The 27,866-nt window shown below is 38.7% G+C and overlaps 3 protein-coding genes and 2 long non-coding RNA genes across 6 annotated transcripts in view; 1 reads left to right on the plus strand and 4 right to left on the minus strand.

The window, feature by feature from the left end:
- Positions 1–1,546: 1,546 nt before the first annotated feature.
- Positions 1,547–2,006, minus strand: LOC146362759 (lactose-binding lectin l-2-like). Its single transcript, XM_084918959.1, is given in 2 exon segments — positions 1,547–1,952; positions 1,954–2,006. Coding segments are annotated over 2 exon segments (459 nt in total).
- An 8,885-nt stretch (positions 2,007–10,891) lies between these two features.
- LOC146362760 (lactose-binding lectin l-2-like) lies at positions 10,892–12,290 on the minus strand. Its single transcript, XM_084919369.1, has 2 exons — positions 12,178–12,290; positions 10,892–11,835 (listed from the first exon to the last, which is right to left on the minus strand). Exons 1-2 carry the CDS (start codon positions 12,263–12,265, stop codon positions 11,402–11,404), a joined length of 522 nt encoding a protein of 173 aa, XP_084775495.1. The 5' UTR covers positions 12,266–12,290; the 3' UTR covers positions 10,892–11,401.
- Positions 12,291–16,061: 3,771 nt separating this feature from the next.
- Positions 16,062–17,570, plus strand: LOC146362761 (uncharacterized). The gene is made up of 2 exons (XR_014799142.1): positions 16,062–16,856; positions 16,942–17,570. It is a non-coding gene; the product is annotated as an uncharacterized LOC146362761 (long non-coding RNA).
- A 97-nt stretch (positions 17,571–17,667) lies between these two features.
- On the minus strand, positions 17,668–18,830 carry LOC146362762 (uncharacterized). Its single transcript, XR_014799141.1, has 3 exons — positions 18,498–18,830; positions 18,171–18,232; positions 17,668–18,095 (listed from the first exon to the last, which is right to left on the minus strand). It is a non-coding gene; the product is annotated as an uncharacterized LOC146362762 (long non-coding RNA).
- A 1,544-nt stretch (positions 18,831–20,374) lies between these two features.
- The window catches only part of rapgef5a (Rap guanine nucleotide exchange factor (GEF) 5a), a 48,020-nt gene continuing 40,528 nt past the window's right edge, over positions 20,375–27,866 (minus strand). For both annotated transcript variants that reach the window (XM_084918523.1, XM_084918524.1), the window contains exons 17-26: positions 27,612–27,761; positions 27,316–27,413; positions 26,562–26,684; positions 25,908–26,086; positions 25,699–25,789; positions 25,568–25,618; positions 25,364–25,451; positions 25,222–25,286; positions 24,466–24,520; positions 20,375–23,924 (exon numbers count right to left, since the gene is read on the minus strand). In XM_084918523.1, coding sequence (XP_084774649.1) covers positions 23,806–23,924; positions 24,466–24,520; positions 25,222–25,286; positions 25,364–25,451; positions 25,568–25,618; positions 25,699–25,789; positions 25,908–26,086; positions 26,562–26,684; positions 27,316–27,413; positions 27,612–27,761 — 1,019 coding nt within the window. In that variant the 3' untranslated portion in view covers positions 20,375–23,805. The remainder of the gene's footprint in view (positions 23,925–24,465; positions 24,521–25,221; positions 25,287–25,363; positions 25,452–25,567; positions 25,619–25,698; positions 25,790–25,907; positions 26,087–26,561; positions 26,685–27,315; positions 27,414–27,611; positions 27,762–27,866) is intronic.

Here is a 27,866-nt window from a genome sequence, read left to right on the forward strand (position 1 = left end):
AAGAGGACACAGACTTGGTGGTGTAAACAGGAAGTAACAGAAACAGTTCACAGAAACATAAAAATGTACACTGGGATCTAATGTGGAGGACCATGGATGTGAGCATGTCACAGGTGAACAGATTATTGAATATGCAGGTATCTCTGTTTCTAGCACTATGTTGGTTCCACAAATAAAAGGAAAATATCAGAACACATGGCATCATTTCATTTCTTCTCAATATTGTTATCCTTAACAACATCTGAATTAGCCCTGGTCATGGCTGTGGTTAGACAAGCACCAGAGTACTGAGCAGACACTGAAGTTGTATCAGAACCAGAACCTTCACCAAGCTGTATCTCACTTCCTGTCTCTCACATAGACAAAGCTGCTAGAGCCAGACTAAACAGAAGATGAACAAGATCATGCTTTCTGTCACTGACAGGACTGATCTGCACTGCCCAGGTGGGGTCAGGATCTTAAAGATGAACACACAGCCTTTCAATCACCTGGGAGTATCACATAAATTGTAACATGTGAAGGTAGATTTTTTTTTTTTTTTAATTTCAACATATAAATTATTCCAAGATAATATGTCACTACTATTTAACAGATATATGACTAGTACAGAGTATCTAACGTGTTATTTGTCATGCACACATGCTTAAAACAACTCATCATAATGCATCTTAAAGTATTGATAAGTCACCTGTTAATCAATCGTCTGACATCAGCAGCATCACACTGACTTTTTCTTCTGCTGCCCTCAAGTGGCCACAAAGTAAATAACAGGTACTTACATTCCAGCTGTGAAAATTCAAACCACAAACATCTTTTCCTCTCAGGAGTGCTCTTCTACATGGCTGAACCCTAAAACACTTGTAGTAGTATTCTGCTGTCACAGCAAAAATAAATCACATTACAAAGTTGCTGCTGTATTTGAAGCTTTGGAGTAGAAGGTACTTTGAGAGCTCAACTGAGTAGAAAGGTGCTAAAAAAGTACCAGTCCATTTAAGTCTCATTGAGCTGATTGTGCAGACAAATATGTGTGTTTGGAATCTGACCACTCTGTTATGCACTGGTTACTTTGATCATATTTTGACAGCAGGGTGTGTTAGAGACACTGGCTCTAATGTCCTCTGTGCACTGATTTGCTGTTCTGTTCTACTCTGGCCCACTTAAACAGCCCAGGAAGTCCTCGAGCTCCTTATTTGAAAGAATTCTTCTTGCATTTAAATAAGAAAGAAACCAAAATAATAATCATGAAATAAAAGAGATGCTAACTGGCTATTGCTGTGCAACACTTTCATGTTATTGATTTAAAGTTATCCAGAAAAACAAACAAACAAACAAATGCATGATGAAAATACCTGTTTAATATAGTATTACAGAGTCCTTAAATTTCATTACTCCAGCCTTGCACTTCTGTACTTTTAATATGTTTAATTAACAAACATATTCATTAGGATATATCAATATTAACATTGCTAAATTTTATTGTGGAGGGACGCTACATGCCAACATAACATCAGGTTAACTCTCTAATGTTGAATTAGTGTCTTAGTTTCTAAACACAAGCATTGCGTTTTACGCAAACAGAGGGATAACCACGAGAGCATGGTTCGTCATTCCACTTCTTAACAGGACCAAAGTTGTTTTGCACACAGTGTTCGTTTTTTCCCAGGTTGTTTGGCTCGCCTGCAAGCCAGTTAGAAAAGTGCACCACAGAGCCATCAGACCACATCCATCTGCCCTCGATGTGAACATCACTGAGTCCAATCCAGGCGGGTCTCTGAGTAGGGTCAGAGTTCCCGATCAGGGATCTGACAAAACTCTCTTCATCACTGGTGTGGATGGACACCAGGTTGGCTCCCTGTGACAAACAGTGGATCTCTGCATTAGCCCAGCTCATTGGTGTAGCTACATACTTATAGCAACGGTTGTTGAAGTACCACCAGAACGGGGGACAGTTACTTGAATCGCTGGTTTTCTGAAGAAGACAGGAACAAGAAGAAGAACAAGATCATGAATTTTATCAGTGATAGAAACTAAACTGATCTGTACTGCCGAGATCCTAAATTTGAGACCAGATGGCAGGTTTCCTTCTTTTCTATGCCTCTGAAAGTGTTTCTGAACAGTGAACATGATGGAATCAGTCAAATCTTCAAAAACTTTCACTTTTACCCCTTTTTCCACTAGCACACTTCAAACTGACCAGCCCTTCTGACAAAAACTAAATAGTTAGTTACAACTCTGAATAATTCAGATTTGTGTTTACATGTCTGTGTCACTAAAAGTGACTATTGTATTGCTTTTATATGACAGTTCATATATATATATAGGCCTTACTAAATTAAGGGCTCACAGAGCTTAGTGCTAAACTACACTGCTGAAGCTTCTTCCTACAGGATGTTCAGGTCTCTGCAGAGATTTGGGGCTGGTTTCTTTTATAGCTGCCTGAGAGGTTGTTTTCACTGATCACTGAGATATCATTGGTCATTGTCTAGACAAAGGTCAGAGAACATCATAGGAGGCCAAATAAATTTGCTTGATACTCAATAAAAGTCAGACAATTGTATTTTTATTATATTATAAAAATATAATTTCTTATCAGAAAATCATTGAACATGTATACCAGTAAGGGGAAATAAAAGTATCTGAGCTTTTCCTGTACATGAGGCAAAAAACTCTACACTGTTTTCGTTTTTATAACAGCACAGAAATAAACTGATTATAGCAGGCCAGCTTAGTGTCAATTAAAAAAAATTGAAAAGAAACGTAGCAGAGATGACTGTTCATGGTTGACTTGGAGGTCACCAAGTGCAAATTCTGAGATAACAAACCCCCATCAAGGCATCTCACTCTATGGGCAGGATTTACTTTAAGGTAGTAATATTGTATTTCAAATATATTCATTTTGTTTAATTTGTTGTTTTTAAACATGCTATAGGAGGTTTGTGCTGCAGTAAGAATCTGTCAAAATTCAATTTTAGTGAAAGAGAAAAACACTTTCTATGGACAACTGATAAATAAAATATCAAACATGAATTGTGACTTTTGTGCTTCACCATTTAAATAGACTTAGGCAATAAAGGCCTATGAGACGCTAAATAGAGCATCTGAATGGTTTCCCTTCATTTCAGAATTTAACAGCAAATAAAACTTGTGACCATCATCTCTCCGACCTGCTTCTTTTCTGCCCTCAGCAACAAATATTTAAGCTTTCTGGCTTGTACATGTTAAAGTGTAATAATATGTTTTTATCTGTTTGTATAAACACATCATAGTCAATCAGAAAGGTGGATAAAAATAAACTGCAACTGGCAATTAAAAGGAGGAAGCATTTCTTTAGTGATGACAATTAGTGAACTCATTTCATGGTTAACAATAAAAAAGACAACATGGCCTCTGTATGAGTGTCTATATCAAAAACTGAGGAGTTACACACAAGTTTTGAAGTTCAATTCCACAGTTCCTGAACATGAAAATTTTGAGAAACTTCAAGGCCTGTTTGTTCTCAGGTCATTAAACACAGTGCACATATCGACTGCTAAACAGATCACATCACATGTGCACTTGAGATTTTGAGACACACTGTCGGCTTCACGGATCCGTAAATATAAATTCCTTTCAAATATTAGTAGAAAATTTCGACTCCTCTGTAGTCCTATGCTATTTCTAATAAAACAGGCATGTTTTATAGATAGACATACAAAAGCTGGCCACTATGTGTTTTTGTAAGTGAACATAAAATAGTCTAAATAATGTTTATTAAGCATTTTTCCAGGTCAGTGCTAAAAAGTAATTCACAAGGGCAGCAAACCCAACCGTCAATCATGTCATAAAATCATCAAGTTTAAAGGAAGACAGATAAAATGTTGTCAAAGGCAATAAAAACAGATAAAAACAAATGAGTGTACAAAAAAGTGATGAGGACATTCAAAGGGAAACTCAGGAAAGGTTCTCCCATAAAACTACATCTTGAAAGTAGTTACTGAGTATGGTGATTGTGTTTCTTTGGGCAGATTCCAAATGGAGAAATGCCAATAAAGCTCTTGTAAAACAGACTGGGAGCCAGTGCAAAGAGACTAAAACAACTACATTTAGAAAAACTTAGAAACACTAATTTTATCTTGTTCTTTTGTTTTATTGTTCTTCGTTTTGTCATTTTTCCATAATAATAATGGATTGCATTCATAAAGCGCTTTACAACTCCACTATTCATTCACTCTCAAATTCACACACTGGTGGAGACAAGCTACAGTTGTAGCCACAGCTGACCTGTGCAAGAAGCAAGGCTGCCATATTGTGCCATCAGCCCTGGCCATCAACAGTAGGTGAAGTGTCTTGCCCAAGGACACAATGACCGAGAATATCCGAATCGGCAACCTTCCGATTACAAGACGAACTCCCAACTCTTGAGCCACAATCGCCCTCAATGTGTTCGTTATGTGTTTTATCCTATTGTAAAGTGTCCTTGGGTGTCTTGAAAGGCGTTTTATAAATAACATTTATCATTATTATTATCATTATTATTAAAAAACAGCTTGTACTGTGTAAGAGCCAAAGTGAATATCTATGTTTTGTTTATTTGTTATGGTGACACAGGTGTTCAGATTTTCCTGCACCTCAGGTGGTTGCATGGGGGTGTGGTCGCATGTTATTTACCTGACACTGGCGTATATGACAGGGAGGTTGGGTGAATGGGTTTCTTTTGCAAACTTTTCAAACAAACAAAAAACAACTCAACTGGCAGCGGCTTTATTTGCGGATGGAAGTCACAACATACTGTGTTTTTTACTATTACGTTCTGTCAAATTACAGATTGACTTAAAAGAGCTCCTTTGATGTTACCTTTAATTGTTTTATTGTATTCTGTAAAATGCTTTGAATTGCCTTTGTGTGGGAAATGCTATATAAACATGAGTTATTGTGTGCAATGACTGAAGTTTCACGAGTGTGACCTTTGTGTCTGCATCTGAATATCAGTACAAGAACAACTGTAGTTTTTATTATAGCCAGAAATTATGACACTTGTCCTGATTACATAGAATTGTCTCAGGTCACGCTTACAAAACCTTTTACAAAAACCTCTCTACAATCTCCTGTGAGACTTCAAGAAGCTTCAACAAAAAAGATTTTGTTACTGCAAACTCAGATAGCAAATATATCCAGTGGTGTGTGTTGAAGGGTGTGTGTAAGACATGCATGCAGCCTCTGTAATGGAACTTGCACCACATACATTAAAATCCAGCACTACTAAAAAGTACATCACAATTTTTGTGATGTTTTAAAGGGACTGATCAACTTGAAACAATGAAGAGAAACTAGAAGGGAGGATTTTGTTTTATATACCACTGAGCCTCCAGAAAGAGCAAATAAAACTGGGATAAAACTAACCCAGCATTTCATAGAAAGAACATTATACCCACAGTCCAACATGGTGTTGGTAGCCTGGGGCTGCTTTGCTGAACAACCTGCCATAATTGTTCGAACCACCTTAACCTGTGGGCCTACAGGACGTTATGCCTTTGGTCTTTGCAGATTGTATGCTTTAAGCGCATTGAATACATGTATAATATAATGCTTAATTTACACCTAAAATACTAAAGGAATAGAATTAGATTTTTTTTTTTTGTAATATCCTATAATGAATCAAGAAAAGAAAACAGAGTGTAAAATTTTTCTTCCTTAATATTTTCAAATAAGATAATGTAGGTCTCTTCCTGTTGCCCCACACATTGTTTTATTTATTATGTCAGTTGCTATAGTATAAGCAATTAAGACATTAAATAAGATAAGATAAGAAAAGATAAAACTTTATTGATCATAAATTTGTGCGTTGCCAGCGCTCATGTACAGATAACAGAAGAATACAAAGAGTATACCAGAATATAAAGTCAAGAAATACAAAATAAATAAGATAATATAATGTATTCAACAGTAGCTGAGGTTCTATGTACACACATACCCAGAGTGTGTTATGGATATAGATTTGTGGAAATATGCAAGTAATAAATTTCCACTATTGTCCTACTACTATTACTATGTGAGAAATAGCTGTCTATAGGTATCAACAAGTATAGACATGTACATGCACACACAGATGTACAAACACACATACACCATACTTACTAAAAATACATATATATACACATATACATGCACATATAAGGTGCATTATGCATGAAGTGGTAACCGTGGATGTCCACAATGTCCAAGTGACTCATGACATCATGATTGAGTTATTGAGGAATAAATAAATAAATAAACAAATTATTTACTCTGTCTTATTTGACTCTCTTTCACTGACTCAGCTTGTTTCTTAAGTGCATTTGAAGAAACAGGGAAAGTTCAAGTTCATCTCAAGAAGCCAAACCAAACACTGAAAGAAGATTATATTTGAGTTCTTTAGGCTCTATAGCTTTCAGAAAGGCTGCTTGCATTGCTGCTGTGATATCATTGGCCAAATGCACTTGTTGTGTCCCTGAATCTACCACCTGCATTCAGTATCAAAAATATAAGCTTCCTGTGACATGTGATAAAACTATAAGCAAATTTATTTTCTGTAATATTTTGACAGAATAAAATGTTCCTTTTGAATCAAGAAGTGACAAAGTAAAATCTGATTGGATGGGAGGGGGAAGTTATTGCTCTTTTTTGACATTTTAGATTGTATTAGATTGTATTAGGGTCAGCTGTTCAACTTCTCATTAAGACAAATAATCAGCCAATCATATGGCGGCACCTGTGTATATTTAGGCATGTAGACATTGTCAAGATAACTTGGTGAATTTAAACCCAGCATCAGAACGGGAAGTAATAAGAATCATAATCATCATCTTACACTGTAGGTTTTTAACTATGTTGCTTTAAGAACAATACTTTTATAACAGTGACAAAACACTGTTGCAACCATGTAGGCTTCTAGGCTCCTTTTAGTTTCCTCTCCATTACAGAATTTGACATCAAAAGGAGGAGATGGGCGTCATCACATCAACCAGCTCTTTTTTGGTTCTTTATCCTGGAAGCAGGTTCATCAAACTCAGCCCTGTCCTTAGTGACCACAACGCAGCCACAACTAGACAACTAAACTAGAGTTTATAGCTCAGATTTTGTTATAATGCGGAAAAATAATAAGTGACCTCTGGAGCTGCCAATAAGTAGATTTTTCTCAATAGCATTATCATCATGGTATGGCTTTAAATGTTGATTTTGACTGTTTACCCTTTCTGCGTGTTTAACGTTCCTGGAAGTGAGACAATAAAAGTTCTCTGCTATTGTAAAGGATTAATTATCATGACTACAAATTGTAGTAGTACTGATCAGTAGTTATTAATAGCACTTATCAGGGTATCATATTGCTGCACCCTGTGCCAAAACAACCACTGATCACTCCCTCACACAAACACACAAAGATCCACTTGTTGACAGAGTTCATTTTATTGGAATCAGCTCAACTGAAATATCTTCATACTCTTCCTTTTTTAGTTAACCAAGAGCAGCCTCGGTCATCTTTGTACAGATGTAGGTTAGAACAGGTGTCATTTTTTACACATACAAATTTGTTTGCATGTTACGTGACAGGCTATGTACACTCAGAGTTACTGTTAATTTCATTAATTTCAACATACCTAGTTACTTTGAATATGTAAGTAATCACAAAATGTGTAACCATTCTAATTGATCATGATCTGTTACTAGTTCTTTAATATGTAAGAATCTCAGTTACTGAGAACAGCGAGTTGCACAGACAAAGGGAAAACTTTCAGAACATCGATTGTCAATCCACTTCATACCAAAGTTTTTATGAACACAGTGTTCATTTCCTCCCATTTTGTCTGGCTGATTTGAAGTCCAATAGGTGAAATCCACTGGACTACCATCAGACCACATCCAGCCTCCTTCTTTATGGAGATCTGTGAGTCCAATCCAGGTGTATCCTTCAGTGGGGTCAAAGTTGCTGATCAGGACTTTCACAAACTGATGTTCCTCCAAACACACAGTGGTGCTCTGCATCAGCCCAGGCCATGCTTGCAGAAACATATTTGTAGCAGCGGCCATTGAAGCTGTACCAGAATGTGGGACAGTTTCCACGTAGCAGTTTAGCTCCATGGTCAGCTGAAGGAAACACAGAAAGAAAACGAGGAACAAGATTATGATTTTTTTTCAATCCAGAACAAACTAAATGTTAATGAGATACTTACCATAGGCACCTTCAAAAATATTAGAATTACAAAAACCATAATGTCCTTTGATGAATTGTGAAATTCATGTTCAAAAAGCATGCTCATAATATTGGGTATTAAAATACCAACATGTTTTCTTTTGATTGCAAAATTTGACAGCAGATCATCATCATAACACTAACTCAATCTTCACTCAGCGTCATTCAACTGGCCAAAAACATGGCCATGATGTCAACATCAAACTCACTGTTAAACAATTGTCAAGTGTGGTTGAATTTCTGTGTCATGTAAAATCAATATTCAATATCAATATTTTAGTTATATAGCACATTTAAAAAGGACAGTGTCCATCAAAGTGCTTCACACAAGGTAGCAAAGCAGATTACAACAAAAGCAACAAAACCAGTTAAAAACAATTAAAACCAGATATAGTTACAGTTACACAGCACAACTGCAGAACAGGTGGAAGTCCAAACTAATTTCCTTCCAAAGCTAGATGGAACCGGTGAGTTTTAAAGCGTGATTTAAACGACTGAATGGAATCTGACATGCGGACAAAGATAGGAAGATTATTCCAGAGTTTGGGTGCGGCCATTGCAAAAGCTCGGTCCCCTCTGGTCTTTGGTCGGGGCCTTTGTTGCACTAAAAGCAGTTGGTTAGGCGCTCTCTTGGGGCTATACACGTCGAGAAGGTCTGTTAGGTAACTGGGCACCAAGTTATTTAAAATTTTACAAGTGAGTAAAAGGATTTAAAAACAAAAGTTAATACTGAAAATGAATATCACAAGATCTTGATGACAGTTAATTTGTACACAGCCTCTCGTTTAATTTTAGCTTACTAGGTAAATATATCTTTATGATGTATCTTTATGATATACATATGCTAACTGATGCCTGTGTAGCAACATTTTATTTTGACTTCAAATGACTGTTAAGTGCTGAACAGCAAATTGATATTTCAACATAAAGAGCGTAGTCTTAAAGTTGAACTCTAATTTTAACTCTGATTTAATTTGTTAACCCTCACTTATTCAGGGAAGTTTAGTTTTATCCCAGAACATAGTTTCAGAAACAAGAGGTGATGATTGTGTCAATACTTTTAATCAATAATCCATGAGAAGCAAAACTTCCAGCTTACTTAGTTTTTCTAAGTTAAGAAAACTCAAATAAATTGAGTTTCTCAGCGTTTTTGCATAAAAAGTACTGGTAACTTATTTAAATCTAGTTCTAATAACAAATTGATAAAAAATTGCCTATCAGCCTATTTAATATTTTTAATTAAACACAATATTAGATTTTACAGTGCACTAGAGTAAAAAGTACTCATAGCCATCTCACAGACATTTATTTATTATTATATTATATTATATTATATTATATTATATTATATTATATTATATTATATTATATTATATTATATTATATTATATTATATTATATTATATTTAGGCTCTTTTCCTCAGTTACAAAGTTGTTGCTCCACTTCATTGTCATCAGCTGGAGACTCGAGAGGAGCACCCAGAGACAGGCCGAATAAAAAGAGGAGCAAGATCATGTTGAAGCTTTATGAAGCCAGACTGACCAACATGGGCACCACATGGATTGACTACAAGAAAGACTACGACTCATTGCCCCGCACATGGATCCTGGAATGCCTAGAACTATACAGATCAACAGGACCCTAAGAGCCTTCATCAGGAATCTGATATTCAGTTTCAAGTAAATAATAAATATAGCAATTTCCTTACACGTTAACAGTATTAGAAAATTAGTCTACAAGCCTTAACACACACACAACTGTAACAATGGCTACTGAAAGTAGCTGCTGAAACTGGCTTGTGTTGATTTTCTCCATTACAGAATTGGAGTTTAGGTTGATCCTCATCACGTCAACTGGCTAAAAAACATGGCTACATCTTAATTGTGCGTATGTGTGTTTTAATGTCTGTGTCATGCACGAGTTGATATTTAAAATCACAACTGATATTGTCTTGTCTTGGTGAACCAGCTAATGTTGGCCGTCTTTAGTTAAATATATCTGTATGCCGAACAGTCAGTTTGCTAACTGGTGACTTGTCTGTAGCAGCATTTTAGCTTGGATTGAAATCAATAATTAGCTAAATGTTAAACAGTAAATTAAAATTACATCAAAAGCATGTAGTCTCACCCTGAAGAGTGAATTTATATCCTCTTAATCTGATCATCCTGTGCTCTAAACACATACTTACTTCAAACTGGGAAGTATAAATGACAACAAAGAGTAAGTGTGTCTTTAGAAGTGAGTGATTTCATGCACAGATGATAACTGTGTGTTCCTTTTTATTTTTATGTGCAGCTCTTTATCATAACTCTACAGCAGATCTAACAGAACTCAACTGGAACATTTGGCTCTGAAAAAGTACATTTTAATGCAAACGTTAGAAACATGTGCACTTGGAGTGTTCAGACTTCAAACATCAACATTAATACAAATCCATTATTTATAAAAAGCCAGGTTGGGCCATGAAGGATACACCCGACCCATCCTTCAAATCTGGGGAAAAGGGGGATGCATTTGTTGGCCGCATTTGGAGCAGCCTTCGAATTTGGACAGCCTTTGTCACGTCGCTGTGACGTAATCAGCCTTCAAATGCAAGAATGCAGCCCCTGAACTGAGACACAGCCACAGACTAGACAAGGAACAGAAGAAGCATGTGAACCAAAACCTAAGAGCTAGAAGTCACATCCCAAGAAGAACTGGAGAGCTCAAAATACAAAACTGAAACCAAAACACTGGTAGTAATAAACCAAGATAAAACTTAAAGATAATAATAGTAGCACTGGGTCACTGACCCAGGACTGTGACAAAAGCAACATCTCTTATTTAGACTGGCTGAACTCTTTCTTTGGCGCTTTCTGGTTAGAGTCACTGTATAAGTAATTTATTGTTAGTTTGACTGTATTTTATTTTAATAAGGCTTTATCAGCAAAACAATTTTTAAAAAGTTTAATATAGATGTTGGGTGTTTCTTTCCTCTTTCCTCATTATATTAACATTGGATGTGAGATTAAAACAATGAGTAAATATTCCGTGTGATCCACCATCAGAGCTACCAGTGGATGATTCTGTATTCATGAAAATCAAGGTGAGTGAAATTTAATAACTTTTGCACAGACACAAAAAAGACAGATTACAGTGTACATTCACATCTGTATTGTAGCATTGTACTAGCAGGAACAGAAGGTTCGGTGCTTCTAAGGACAGGTAATGCGTGTTGCACAAACATAAGGTAAATTGGTAGCACACGTGTAGTCATTCCATTTTTTATCTGATACTACATTGGTGTGAACACAGTGTTCATTTCCTCCCTGATTATCTGGTTGTGCTGGACTCCAGTAGACAAAACGCAGTGGACAACCATCGGACCACATCCAGGTGCCTTCTTTATGCTTGTCACTGAGTCCAATCCAGGTGAGTCCCTCTGCATGGTCAAAGTTCTGGATCAGGTTTTTCACAAAACTCTGTTCCTCTGTATTGCGGATGGACACCAGGTTGGCTCCCTGTGACAAACAGTAGACCTCTGCATCAGCCCAGGCCATGCGGGTGGCGACATATTTGTAGCAGCGGTCGTTGAAGCTCCACCAGAACATGGGACAGGCTCCACGTTGCAGTTGAAATTTCCGTTCACCTGAAAGGAAAACAGAATTCAGGGCTAGATGAAACTGTTAAAAAGTTGAGAAAAAGAGATTTTTTTCTCAGAGTCACAGAAACAGAGGTGAAAATGCTCTGCTGGTATTGAAACAAGTAACTGTTTTATTTTATGTGCTGCAGAGAATCATGGCTGCACAGTTGAAATAATGCAACTGGTCAAATGCATTCAGCAAAAGCTTTTCCCTCATTCACAGTTACAAAGAAGAGGAGCATAAGGTAAACAAATATCCACATAAAATGATCTTTTGCTAACATAATAACCACAAATAAAGGTAAAAGTAAATAAGGGAAAATAAGAGCTAGAAAATGTGACGGTTACCAGGTTGTTGCTTCACTTCATTGTCATCAGAAGGAGACTCAGAAGGAGCACCCAGAGCCAGACCAAACAAGAAGAGGAGCAAGATCATGTTGAAGCTTTAAGTCTCACAGTATGATGAGGAGCTGCTGAAGCTTCCTTATGTAGGATGGTTTCTTTTATAGCTGCCTGAGTGGGTGTTTTTACTGCTGGTGTGATATCATTGGTCAGATAGACCAAAACTCTCCACCATAAACAATAACATTAAATATAAGCCTGAAAAAATCAAATTCCAAATATATTCATAATTGTTTAACTGTTGAACAGCCATTTCCTCTTGGCACATTCAGGAGAACGTGACTCTTTATTTTATGTAGTTATATATTTATTGCATGGTAAAAAGCCTTATCAAGGTCATGAACAATTAAACAGGACAGGTCAGAGCTACGAAAGGAAAAGTAAAACAGATGAGTTAATCTAACATAAAGAGAACAACGTCCCTCCACACAGAAGGATCCTCGCTTTCATTTTGACAGGACAATTTAAAGTAAATAAGAAAATAACAAACTATTAAGACATATTTATAAATAAATGTGTTGTTTTCTCACTTTGGTTTAAATGTCAGCACTATTATGTCATTATGCTTTTCAGTTTCTATGAAGAATTACAACATGAGGACCCAAATGCAGACACTGACAACGGTGAGGGCAACACACACACACACACACACACACACACACACACACACACACACACACACACACACATTTTCATATCTCAGTCAGGACATTTCCCTAGCTGCTCACCCTGACCATCAAAAATAAATGCTAAAGTTACTAGAACTTCCATGATACAATAAAAGCATTCTATCATAAACTAAAAAACAAAACATAAAAATAGACTAAGAACAAAGTCCTGGTATTTACAGATAACCACCTCGACTAATCTGATGAAATTATCTTATTTCATCAGATAAGGATGAATAGTATTTGGACTTGCACACATAACTCCACAGAAAGCAAAAGCAAAAGATGGGTTAGCTACAAGTCTTAAATAGTTGTCAAATGCCACATTAAGGAACTTACAGAATTCTGAGATTTTATGTAAAAATTTGCACAAGCTTTCACACATGCCACAGTTTATTTTTTAAACTCATTAAGTTCACAGCAAATTGAACTGTGAAGTATTTTTTCTTTAACATTTTTATTGTTGTATGCTTTAAGACCACATGTACCGTAGTATTACCATAGTACTGTAGTATCACCCCAAGAGAGCATGTTGCAGTCAGGCTGCTGGTTTACTTGTGGTTTCTAGGATGTTTAAAATAGAAAGGGAGGCAGGCCTCTCTTCTGTGAAACCAGCTTCCAGTTTGGATTTGGGAGACAGACACCCACTTTTAAAATTAGGCTTAAATTTTCATTTTTGATAAAGTTTATGGTTAGTGCTGGATCAGGTAACCCTGAATCCATCTTTTGATAGTTTGCAATAGATCTTGGCTGCTGACAGAATATAGGCATCAATAATACTACATCATTACAAATCCTTCAATATGTCCTCTTTTGAATTATGAGATTTGCAGTTTTTGTTTAATTTATTTGTTTGTTTTTTGTATCACTCACACAGGTTTTTAAAGAGGATTGCTAAAAAAGTGACAGTCAACTCATTGACTGTGAAGCAAGCACTTTTACCTCTTGTGTGTGTACAGGTGTGCTGGTCTTTGTGTGTTAGCAGGACGCAGTCATGGTTCCTGTCTTCTGGTCTCCACACAGCTGTTGGTAATCACACACCCGCGTGTGTTGACCTGTTGAAGCAGCTTCTTAAAGAAGTGAGTTCCAGTCTTTGCTGGATATTTGCACTGCTATAGTTAGTGTTTCCCAGCTCCTCGCCGTAATCCATTGTCTAACCCGCTTCTCCCTGTGCTCAGGTTTTGCTTGGAGGACCTGTGGATATGGAGTGGTGAGCAGCCTTTATTTCACATGAACGTTTGGTAATTATTTGGAATTTGTGGAAACCCTGAAGGGAGACCGGGACTGTTACCACTTTGTGGCTGAGTTGCTGTCATTCCCAATCACGTCCACTTTTTTATAATACCACTAATAGCTGACTGTGGAACATTTGGCAGCAAGATAACTTGATGACTGGACTTGTTGCACGGGTTGCATCCTGTTACGGTGTCACACTGGAATTCACTGAGCTTCTGAGAGTGAGATATTTTTTTCACAAATGTTTGTAGAAGCAGTCTGCATGCCGAGGTGCTTGATTTTATACACCTGTGGCCATGGAAGTGACTGGAACACCTGAATTCAATGATTTGGATGGGTGAGTGAATGCTTGTGACAATACAGTACATGTGTGTTTACTTTTATATCATTTTGCCAAGAATGACTTTTATAATAAAACTATTCTATCCTGAACTAACAACAGAGTCCAGATATTTACAGCAGATAATGAACAGTATTTGGTGACCTGCAAGTGACCCCGCTTGCATTATTCTATGATTGCATATTCACGACTTTTTTTCTTGTGCACCAGACCCGAAGTCTGGAGCAGGACAAAAACACAGGACTCAGGCAGGTGTCCTGCAAAGGTAGATCAGTTTCCCCTGCGTCTGGAGCTCGCTCCTTGTTGCTGGACAAGGAGAGGGGATCCAGTTGACTCCGCCTCCATTCCAACCAAGATAAGTGATAAGTGTCGTTGCCTGATAACAGAATAATCACGTCTGTGTAAACTCGATTCATTTAAACTCAGTATACCACGTTCTCAAACCACGTTTTTCCATGATTTGAACACCAGGGAACAAATTGTGGCAGATTCAGCCTGAACGCATGGACACAAATTCTGTCGGGGATAACTGCCATGGCACGACAGCTGTACTATTCACTGTGGTTGCTGCTTACCCTCTCCTGGGTCACCTGACTGTTTGCCAGAATCGCTTTAAGGCAGTCCGAAAGTCTTCTTCCATGGCCTCAAAAAACTCCTCCCAAATCCACTTGGAGTTGACCTGGATTTTTCTGTATCTGAAAACAAACCTAACCAGGGGGGAAGTACAAGTTTACAAATTCATTAACCAATTGAGACCAGAGTAAACAGGTGTGAAAACGCCCTAAGAAATTAGTCACCAGAAACATTCCTACTGCTAATATAGTAAAATACATACCTGGATAGAAAAATACACAACATCTTTGGAAATACTACAGCAGTACTTTCTGTTGAACGTCAGACATCTTGCTTTTAGAGTTTGCATTCACTTAATCCACAGAGGTTCTGCATAACTTGTGCTCCATTCTGGGGGCTGTTGGTGTTTCAAAGCAGAGACAAAAACAAAACCATTTGATGGGGTGGGGGAGGCTTGGAATCAAAGACTAAACTATGCTGCTTTAAGTTGTGGAAATAGCGGACAGCATTTCACCATGAGGCACCGTTCTCAGTCTCTCCTCAGCACAGCAATGTTAAGCAAATATGCAAGTAAAGTAAATTTATGTTGTCTTTCAAGATACAAATCACAAGGTGCTTCACCTGATATAAAATCAACAGAACATAAGCCCAGGAGTTAGATAACATCAGAATGTCAGGATGTTTAATATGAAATGTCTTAATGGGTTCAGGAGGACTCACAATATTGAACAATATTTAACATGCAATGTAAATCACAATATAAATGTAAATAAATGTAATGCAAATCGTGCATCTGATATTTATTCCTAACAATAAGACCAGTGAGAGGAGGCAGCGAGAGGGCCGAGGTGGCTTTCAGCTGGAGCAGAGAGGAGAGAGCTGCACACACCTGCACATGATCTAATGGAAGGAGCCACATGTGTAAACAAAAATAAACAAATAAACAAAAGTAAACATCTGGGCCCTATTTCAGGAAGCCGGTTTAGTGCAAACTCTGAGTAAGTATATCCTGAGTGAACGAAAACTCTGGGTCTTCGGTTTCACAAAGCGAGTTCAGATGAAGCCTGAGTGAGTCACCATGACGACACACTCCGTGAAGCTAACCTGCCCCCTAGCAGGTTTACTGCAACTAACCTTGACTGTCCCCGCCTCTTTGTCGGAAACCTGACTGTAGGAAGTGTCAGACATGGCGTGCCCCTTCCTTGAAGAGCCAGTAGATGTTGAAGCCCAAATTCTCCGCAGAGCTCTCCGCCGGGAGAGAGTGATTAGAGCGCGTTTGGACATTTTATCATTTCCTGATGATTTTCTGTGTGAACGTTACCGTTTTTCAGCACAATCTATAATTCATTTGAATAACATCCTCAGGCCTAATATTGCTCATGTGACACATCGCGGACATTCTCTCAGTTCTGTACATATTATTTGTATTGCACTTCGTTTTTTTGCAAACGGGAGCTTTCTGTATAATATTGGTGACGCTGAGCACGTTTCCAAGGCTACCGTCTGTCGGGCAGTCAGGAATGTTACAGTTGCACTGAAACGTCTCCTGTACTCGTTTGTGGTGTTCCCCGGTCACAGACCCACAAGATTTATCAAAGAGGGATTCCACAAAATTGCAGGTATCAGGATGAACAAAACTTAATTCATGATGTGGTGATACTTGAACTACTACTTAAATTTTACATTTATTTTCAGGGTTCCCAGGCGTGATTGGCTGTATAGATGGCACTCACATTCCAATCATTGCTCCTTCAGTAAATGAAGGAGACTATGTGAACAGGAAGTCTTTCCACAGCATTAATGTACAGGTACATAGTTCCCTGTAGCATTTCAAACTAACAAATTATTTCATTATAGTAATGGATGCTAATTTGTGTTCTCTGCACTGTGAAGATCATATGTGATGCTGCCAACATTATCACAAATGTGGAAGCCAAGTGGCCAGGCTCTGTTCATGACTCACAAATTTTTCGTGAATGTACACTGAGCACAAAATTTGGACATGGTGAGTTGAAAATACTTTAAAATATATAAAGACCAATTGCTACAGGGACATTTGAACTGAAGTGTATCCTTCTGTCTTAGGAGAGTTCACTGGCTACTTGCTTGGTGATAGGGGGTATCCATGTTTACCCTATTTGCTTACCCCTTACCCTGACCCTGAACCGGGCCCACAGCAGCGATATAATCTGGCTCATTGCAGGACAAGAGCCAGAGTTGAAATGACTATCGGAATGCTTAAGGCCCGGTTCCAGTGCCTTCAAAGACTCAGGGTCACCCCAGAAAGGGCATGTGACATTTTTGTGGCATGTGTGATTCTTCACAACATTGCCACAATTAGAGGAGAACACTGTCCTTCTGAACCAAACATCAGCAGTGATCCAAACCATGAACATCCTGACCCTCCCACGGACATACAAGATGGAAGAGCAGTCAGAGACACCATATGTCACAATCATTTCCTTTGACCCATCACCTCAACATGTTGAAAGAAGAATAAACAGATTTTTTGTTCAACTGGCTTTATTGGTCGCCTGTATTTCCTGTACACAAAGTATTAATAAGTATATTATTATGTTGTTCAAACACTGAAATAATTCGTCCATCTCTGACCACTTCACCCACCCTTAACTGATGTTCCAGCAGTAAAATCTCAATCTTGGTCTTTTGGATCTGCTGCTTGAAGTGTTCCATTTCCAAGTCGCATTTTTTTTATTTTCTTGATCAAATAGGTCTTGTACAGCTGCTTTACAGGGAGCTATTGAAACACAGAAAATAGCATTGACATTCATAGTACATGCCTACTTAGGTTGGTTGTAAATCAGTGCTGAACATCTTACTGAGGAAAGGTTTGTTGGAGAAGTGGCTGGACCCTCTTCCTCTTCATTTCCATCATCACTCTGTTAGAGACATAGAAAGTCCATGGTTTTATTATAGTACCACATTTTATTCAATTGTTATATTTTCCATTGTAAGATGTAAACCTCATAAAGTGTCTCTGTTGCTTCCTCCTCTGTAACAGCTGTCAATGTTTCTTCATTATTTTCCTGTAGTAAAGAAATTAACAACATTACTGTTCTACTGTAAACTCATATAATCTGTGGAGTATTAAGAGTACTCACAACTGCATGTTGGTCTGGCTCAACAGGAGGCTGCACCAGATGCAGTACACCATCACCATCAACTGATAGAATATGAGGTTTATACAGGTCACTTATAACTTACAAGGGACCAAATGGCAATTAACAAACATATACCAATCACCTTACACTTCATTGTCATTATGCTCTCAAAGACAACCAAGACTGAGGGAAGGCAAAATCAGTAGGAAAATAACTTCACTACAAAATAATTCATTATGGTAAAGAGTTTATCAAATGAATGAGTAGCACTGCAAAGGTGACTGTGAAGAAAGGATGTATGCACATCATGTATTATTTTGAATTTACCTCTTATGTAGGCACTTGTGTCTTGCGGGGTTATTGACTCAGAGGATGTCCCCGCAGAGATGCCTTCAGCCACAGGGCGCCCACTGTTTTGGCTGAGGGCCAACTGCTCAGCCTCTGTGATTGGTAGTGGTGGAGGACCCCCACCTGTTTTTCGGGCCTCCGCTTTTTTTCTGTTGGCTATAACGGGTCACATTTGAGCATACAGAGTAAGCAAATATGTACTTGTAATGTGCTCAGATAATTTCAATAAGTGCTTACAGGAAGAAAATTAATGTAGCCTCTAACTGCAATTGATTTACATAGGACAAACAGACCGAGCACTATGGCTCATAATACAATTACACCTTACCTGTTTGGACTATATTTTTATATTTCATTTTTACTTGTTGCCAGGAACGTTTGGGGCCTGTTGGGTTGCACCTGCGCTCACATCACATCACAAAATAAAATGTATAAAATAAAAAATAAAATATAATAAAATAACGTGTTAAATGGGTGGAAATCCCTAGATCAATGTTTAAATTAACACTCACGCATTGACTCTGTCGGCTATGTTTTGCCATGCATGCTCCCTTTCTTTTGCAGCTGAGGCTGTGTTACTTTTTTTCCGCAAAATTTGCATGTTATCGGCATATGCTGCCATCAGAATTTCGGCCTCAAGCGCTGTAAAATACATTGACCGCGCCTTCTTTCCCTCCGTCTCCATGGTGACTCGCTTAATCTGTGCTCCACTAATCAGGGCTTTATGTATCCTCGTGCGCGCGCTTAACTTGGGGTTAAAGCAACTCCGCGTTGATTGAACTAATTGTTATCAGCCTTTCTGAAACCGAATATTCCGAGTTGGACAGTTCGGGGTTACTCAACCCTGAGTATCGTTTTTCACTCTGAGTTTTCTAAACCGGCTTCCTGAAATAGGGCCCTGATCATGGATCATGACATCATAACAACATGAATCTTTACTGAGCAGTCTTAATGTGCATTACCCAGTTTATACAGTCATAATTAGTAAGTTGTATCAGACATATCTTTTCTTTTAAATTCCTAACGACCAGCAGAGCGAGTTGCACATGCAAAAGAAAGGTTTTTTTGGACACTCAAGGTCATTTCATATTAAATCTGGGCCAAAGTTTATGTGTGCACAGGTCTCCTTTCCTTGACCCCATAATTCAAAGCTGACTTGAGATCCATCAGACCACATCCATCTGCCTTCTTTGTGAATGTCACAGAGTCCGATCCAAGTGAAGACATTTTCACCACTTAAGGTCTTACACAAGGTTTGGATAAAATTATGTTCCTCCAGACTGGATGGACACAAGGTTGGCTCCCTCTGACACACAGTGCAGCTCTGCATCAGCTCAGGTCATAGTTACAGCATTGTGCATGTACCAGGAGTTGGGGACAGTTACCACACAATAAATGTACTTCTTGTTCATCTGAAGTAGATAGAGCACCCAGAACCAGCAAGAAGACAAGGTCATCGTGTTAAGGATTTAATCCATCACTTTTGATAAAGTGTGTTGCTGGAATTTAAAAGGTGGATGTCACCAAGAATCCTACAGACAAATGTGACTGGATGCTTTCTTTTATGGACTCCGTAGAGGGTGAGTGCAATGTTAGTGAAATATCACTGGCCAAAAGCACTTTCGCCAAATAAAAAACAAAACTTCATTTGGGCGTAACTGCACAGGATTTGAATATAAGCCAGAAAAGACCTTCACTTCTCCATTGTCAGTCAGACTTTGACATAATCAATCATACTTCAGAGATTACACTGAACCGAGTCTGATATGACTGTCATCGCATCAGCCGCCACATTCACTCGTCCGCATCTACATAGTATCCGAACATCGACCAACAAAAAGACAAACACCTGGAGATATGTCACATAAAACCTATAATTTATTCATTTTCAGTAAAATCTTCACATAGTAAAATGCAGCTTTAGAAAAGACGTGACTTCAGCCGTCTGACGGTCGAGGGGAGACAAAGGGAGACGTATTGCTTTGTGGTTGACTTTCTTTTTTTTCCCCATTTACAACAGATAAATAACATACCAAACATAGGCATATATTTACACATCAACAATATTACAATAGTACAAAGCCTTCAACATGTCCTCTCTTGCATTGTGAACATTGTGGTTTTGTTTTGTTTTTTTCGTCATGCAAACAGGTTTTAAACAACACTGTTCTAAAAAAAAAGTAACTTTAGACACTCATAACAGTGGCCGAGTAACACTACATAGAGTCTCTGTTGGTCTCCTCCCTATTACAGTTTTTACTGCTAACAAAAAAAAAGCAACAACAACAAAAAAAATCTGATCTCTGATCTGGTCCTCTGCTGCCCTCATGTGGCCACAGAACGTGACAGCAAGTCCTTTTACTTTCCCTCTTTTGCAGTTTCAAACCACAAACATCTTCTTCTGCACTGTTAAAGTTCCTGACATGGCACAAAAAACAGAGACATTTTTTTCCACCTATGAAATACATAAATAAACAATATATTACAATAAATAACTTCTGCTCTCTGAACACAACGAGCAGAGGTGTGTGTGCATGTGCGCTTTGTTTACAGGTTAATAGTAAAAATGACTACCACGAGGCCTTCATGTGACACTGAATTCAAACAGATCATGGCTCTCATTCATCACCTCCAACCAGGCAAAGAATCACCAGCTTGCTTTCCCCCAACCAAAAAAGGAATCTTTAAAAATTTGAAGAGAAAAAAATAAAGCCAAACAAATTAGAGTAATAAGAAGGTTAAATTTGTTTAGTGCAGCAACGTGCAGCAAATGATGGCAAACATCAGATGGATACAGATTAATGCTCAATCCGACTTTTAACTAATTCTGAACATGTCAGTTTTCTTTCTCTAAAGCACGACTGGACTCGAGGACTTTACACAACTCCAATACTCTTGAGATAAATACAAAGCAATGAAATGCAGACTAAAGCTGTGTCTGCAAAACATTCAGTGACAACACAGGGTTAGAGTGTATATTTCAAAGAATCTTTAATGCACAGTGAGAAGCAGCTTATAACACAAGAACTATGTTTAAAGTGACTCTTCACCTTCACATCCATTCTTTCTTGTAAAGAACCAACGATGCCTTTGGCACTAAAACAGTGGCAAGAATTTTAAGAAAGTTCTGATCTAGAGGGGAAAAACAGCTCTTTGCTGTGAAAGTGTTTAAATGATGATGGTGGACACTTGTGGCAACATTTCTACTGTATTGCACTTCATCCTAATGTCTTGCCTTAGAAGAATCAAAAACAATGCAACACACGTGTGGCAATGTGGAAGAAATCCTCCGGATGTTTCCTCCCACTCAGCAGAAATGTATTGCTGAAATAACAGGCTGGGCATGAACAGATATCGGGCACAAAACAATGAAAATACTAGTATGTTTTTTTCCCTTAATTTCTATTTCTCATCATCTGTCATTACTCCTCTGTGATTCATCCAGTAGTCAATTTCTTTCGCAGAGTGATAGTTTGTGTAACAAGACGGCAGATTCTACAGAATGGAAATATTAAATAAGGGTTTTTCACGTCTTATGGCTTTATCAACAAGACAACAACATAACATGGGAACTAATTGGATTCAAAGTAGATTTCTTTAGGAGAACCACAGTTAAAAGGTTCAACAATCTATAGAAGAACCGAAATTAAATATCCCATCCATGCACGTGTTATTATAGAAGAATTCTCTGTAATTGTGCTTCCATTATTCAGTCTCTCCCTTTGTTATCTTTCAAAGACTTTACATGAGACCACTTCTGCATGAAGTGATATTTTCAGTCAGTAGGAATTAATCGAAATCACCTCTTAACTCTTATTGAACCCTTAATGATGACCTCTGACACCTCAGCATATATCAACAAAGATGTGGTTTTATGACCATTAGACTAGTTTCTGGGTTTTTCTAAAGGTAGGCAGAGACCGCCCTCACTAACTTCTGAGGCACACTCAGTCATTTTGTTCTATAAGTGGACCTGAAATACGACAGAAACCACTCAGGTTAGAAAAAGCGCTTCAAGGGGTAAAGAATTAAACCACAATTCTGTGGCACAAAGCTATTATTTATGTCTTGAGTTGGAATACTTTATCTGTCTAACACAATAAAACACAACAACAAACATAAAAAAGAGAACATAGCTCTGTGCTGGGGCCTTGTTTCAACAGAAGCCCGATACAATCTCACACACACAACCTGAACTCAGTCATGATGAAGTCAAACAGCATCTCAGTGAGAACTAGGACGTCAGATTTTCCTTATTCCAGGAAATAAAACTCTGTGACAAAAAGACACGGATTCCCAAACAAACCAAGAGCCTCACAGAACAATCTGTGCTGCAAGACTCCACGTGAGTTTTGGCACTGAAAAATGTGTAGGTCCATATACACAATGCAGTGTTATCAGTAACTGTTCACACAAAAACACCATAGAGAAGAGTGCGCGAAGGGCGTCGGCCTTAAAAGTCAAACAGGAGTTGGACAAAAAAAAACTTCAGCTTGTCCAGTGTTTCCTTCACTGTTAACAGTGCACCTTGACTCACAGACTCTATAGATCAAAGAGAAAGTCTGAGTGAGTATCGCTGTGTAAAGTGTGCTGCCTCATCACAGTAACAAGAAAAAAGCTGCACACCATCAACTAAATAACTACAGCATGTGCGGACTTAATGTATCACAAGTCAAAGATGTTCCATGTAGATAAAATCAGATTAGAGCACCCACAGTAGCGATTGTGGCCACAGGTCCTTCACTCCTCTACAGGTGCTTTTGTGTTTGTAGCTGAACTGAAATGTAACGAGGAGGCTATCGACTCCTTACTGACCCCTCAGGGGGCACGACGACGTGACGGCAAAAAAAATAAAGTTTAAAAATTCCACCTGCGGAACAGGCTAATAAATAACAAAAGATCGATCACAAGAACAAAACGATGACATACTCAGTCCAATAGATACTGTACAAACTAATTACAGCCTCCTCTGCTCTCTGTCTCCGTTTGGCAAATCTCCACTTCGCTGCGCAGATTCGGTTCTTGTAGAAAGTTCACAGGTCGTGCGCAGTTTATGAATCCTTTCTTGGCATGTGTTTGGCTTTTACCAGAGCACACCTTGTTGTCCATTTGGCACCACTGCTGGTAGCATAATTTGTTGTCAGCGTGTGACATTGTGGTGTACAGAGCGTCCTCTACGTCACACAGCAGCATTTCCACCATTGTGTCTCTGTGTGTGTGTGTGTGTGTGTGTGTGTGTGTGTGTGTGTGTGTGTGTGTGTGTGTGTGTGTGTGTGTGCGTCTCTGTTTAAGCGCGGGGCTCCAGTTTGTGTGAAAGTTCAAAAAGCGTCTGCTGATTGTCGATAATGTGCAAGTAGTGAACGCTCGCCCTCACCTCCGCACTGTCGACCCCAATTACCTCGTTGCCTAAAAGACAAACGCACACACATCAGTGGATTCAACACAACATACACACACATTTACTACAAACAGACTGTATTACAGCCTTGGAAAGAAATAAAAGACTGTCTGGAAATGGTTGCTTGGAAACTGGAAGAAACTGACTCAGGTAAAAATGCAGTACACTAACTCAGCTGCAGATGGCGACAGATTCTTCTCAAGGATTTGAAAACAGCATAAACAACAGCTTCCAGCAGAAAAAACAACTATCTTTTAATATTTATATTTACTTTTTGATGTCATGGCATTATAGATAGACACAAACGTCTAATGTGTAGTACATACATATATGTGACAGCTCCTTTATGGATTATAAACTACTGGAAGTATATGATTTGTTTACACTGTGAAAAATATATACCATATACTTAATAAGCACCTAAACTTCAGCAACCTGCATGTTTGATATGTTTTACATTGGATGTCCTTCCTAACTACACTATAAAGTGATCAGAAGCGAGACTTTGAACCTAAAGATTTAGTTCAGTAAAAAAATGACATAACCCACCTGGCTGGTCACTTTGGCAGTGGCGAATCATTCTCACCGTGTCTGCAATCATATGCTGTTGGTTTAAGAGAACACATGTTGCATTAGGGTGACATTAAACTGTAAAGATCACATTTGTTCTGGTGGACTGTAAACATCAAATAGTTTTTCTTTTGTCCAAAACATCCATCTTTTTACAAACCAAACACATTTCAACAGGCCAGCGTTTTACTTTTGGTGATGGTGGATTCACCACTCAGCATGTACTCTGGAAATACAAAGCATCTACTTTCATCAGTCAACTTGACAACAAATAGTAGATGGCGCCTTCATCAGATGTATGATGTATTCACCACAGATGCAACTTGGTATTGTTATAATATATTGCAGAATACTGACAAAACAAAAACTACAGAGCACAACAGTCCCTGCTTTTTTAAGGACCCTGAGCACAAACATGAATTTCCCATTTGTTTTCTCCACTGACATTTCAGAAAAAGCTCTTAGTAAGTCTGCTTTGGATGATTACAACATTATTGCTCATAATCAAAACCCCCATGAAAAATATAAATGTGATTTTTACTTCCAAAATCTCACTGTTGCACTCTTTCATTGTCACAATACAAATATCCAAGTATCGTGACCTTGTTATCATCTACACTGCAAAGCTTAGGTCTGCAGAATAAATCTAGAGAAGCTGAAAGGAAAAAATACTTAAATGTCACATGGAAATGGTTTGAGGCACTGAAAGACATTAAAGAAATGACTCAAACTCACCAACTTCTCAAAGTTGACCAAGTTGTCATGGAAGGTCTTATTTCCCTCGTGGATAAAAGTGATATCTAAAAGCAGGAGACAGGCTTATTAGGGATTCATTCAGTGTTTCTGTGTGTGTGTGCGTGTGTGTAGGATTTAGTACCTTTTAAGAGAAGAGGCATGAAAGGGATCTTAGGAGGTTTCATCCTCTTGAAGGCTTCTCTGTAGGCTTTGTGGTTTAGAGATGGATCCTGGAAAAAGAGATGGAGGAAAACAGAAAGCAGAGTAATGAAAAGGATGAAGCATTTAAAGGAATAGCACATTTTCATCTCTACGTGTTTCTCTATCTCTGTCCACCAGGTCTCACCGTGATGAGTTCCAGCTCTGAGAAGAGCTTCTTGAACTTCCCCGGACATTTCTGAAAGGGAAAGCGTTTGCTCAGAGCTGGACTTGAAAATAGGCATCGTAATGAACAGACTCAGTTCTGTTAAGACTTACCTCCCACGTTTGGTTGAGTCGACTGACAGCAGCTGTGTTAAGACCCATGATGATGGCAAATGCAGAGTTCAGATTTCTCTGGGCTTTACAGCTGTGTGCAACACAGGCAGAAGCAGAAAAATGTTATTAAAAAAAGGAGATAAAACATGATGTGCTTAAAAAATACTCTTCATTTTGTTTACATGACCACGTGTGTGTTCTGTTCTTACTGAGCTGCAATCTTGATAAACTTCTTGAGAAGCTGTACTCGCTTGTTGAGCGATACACACATGAGCACCTCGGACATGACCCACTGCTGGACCTCGTTACAGCGCTGCAGCAGGACTGAGAGCGCCGCCGTGTGGCCAGTGCCAGGAGCGCGGCTCAGAGTGTAGTACACCAGCTCCTGCTGCATGTTGACGGAAAGAAAGAGTGTGAGTGAAAAACATCAAGAAACACACATCCTTGGGTGTGTTCTCCCTCTATAAACGAGGCTACCTCGCCATCGCTTGTTTCACTCTAATCTTGCTATTGCTTAATTTTTTTGAATTTAAAATCAAAAACTGAAACAAAAACAATTCACGTATACGATATAAAACCAGGAAAGAAAAAGAAAGTGCTCAAATGTACTCTAGTACCAAATGGTAAAGCACGCCAAGATGGAGCCTGTGTCTCTTCATCTGTGCTATGTTTAAAGTTTTTACAAGAACAACACATCTAAAAAGCCACTCAGCTGCTGGCTGAGCTGTGCTCATGATCCAGGAAGTCTCGCTGAGCATTTGCTTATACTCTGATGCGTAAACTTCAGCAGCATCTGTCATAAATATGAATTTATTTAAAACTCTGTGCATACACCACATACATTTATCTGTATGAGTGGATACCTCATGAATGGATTTGAAGAGACTCCAATCCAGGTGTGTGAGGGCAGCTGCCACATCCCAGGTGTTGATGCCCAGGAGTCGAACTGGCCTCCTGCTTAGCTCAGCACTGTCTGTTAAAGGAGGCTGCACATACAAACCCGTAGAGAAATTTAAATTATTGCACAAAAAGACAAGGCATGCTGAAATAAAATCCTATCAGGAGCATTAGTCAATTTGCATCTCCATCAGTGTGTATGTGGCATTATGGCCACATCTGTTCTGGGACCTTTTCATTTATAAGCTGTTATAAACGCCGATAACGATAGTTCTGCAAATAGCTAATATCGCCCCACCAACAAATCAGTCAGGCTCTAGCCGCTAAGACATTCAGACATAGATCTCACTCTGTGATGATGATGCCCCTTTACAAAGGTGCCCTGAAACGGCACTTTCCAGTCCAGCTGTCACTGTCGGGCAACCACACAATAATTGTGGCTCACACGTTTTACTCTCCTACTCAGTCAGAGTTAATAACAATCACCAGGCCTGAGCCTCTCCAGTTTGCTGCTGCATGACTCATTGCAACACTGAAAATATGTCTGCTGGGGAAGTGAAATACTCATTTTCATGCCTGATTTGCCAAGAAGGTGATACAGAGGCTAAATAACTAACTTTGTGTGCTGTGTTTTGCTTTGGACCTGCAAGCTGCAACTTGAGCTTCTTTTAGAGACTGAATGTTACAGAAAGACAAAAAAAAATGCAGCCATTTACATACCAAGATCTCAGTAAGATCCCTGCGACAGGCCACAAGCTTTCCTTGTGGGGTCAGAGACTCAGAGTACACACAGTCACTGGGCTGTAACACCCTCCGCTCTTCAGAGACAAACACAGACAGAAGGAGAGAGATGAACGAGAGCCAAGAAAATGTATCAGTGATTCCCAGCTAGGAGGACTTGTACAGCTATTTTTGAGGAGCAGGTCAGGCAGCAGGAGTAAATCCCTCATATTGCTTATATTAGAAAACTATCTTGACTATATGTTCTACTTGAATTGTGCTTGAATCGCATTTACCTCCAGTGTGCGACACCACGGCGAGCACCATGTCCTCTTCTGCTCTGTCCATCTTCAGAGCCACAATCCGCAGAAGCTCATGGGCCTCCAGCGAGGGATGCGTGTGGACACTCAGGTAGGAGTCGGCACTCACATACACGCAGCAAATAACTGAAAAACACGCAAACATGGCGAGAGTAAATGTCTAAAATAAATGAATACTGAAATGCTGGAGAAAGAAAACTTCAGTTAGTTTTTGCCAAAAATATAACTGAA

This window comes from Perissodus microlepis, chromosome 22 (assembly GCF_051167445.1).
Source record: "Perissodus microlepis isolate ML-2025 ecotype Zambia chromosome 22, ASM5116744v1, whole genome shotgun sequence".
NCBI lineage: Eukaryota > Metazoa > Chordata > Actinopteri > Cichliformes > Cichlidae > Perissodus > Perissodus microlepis.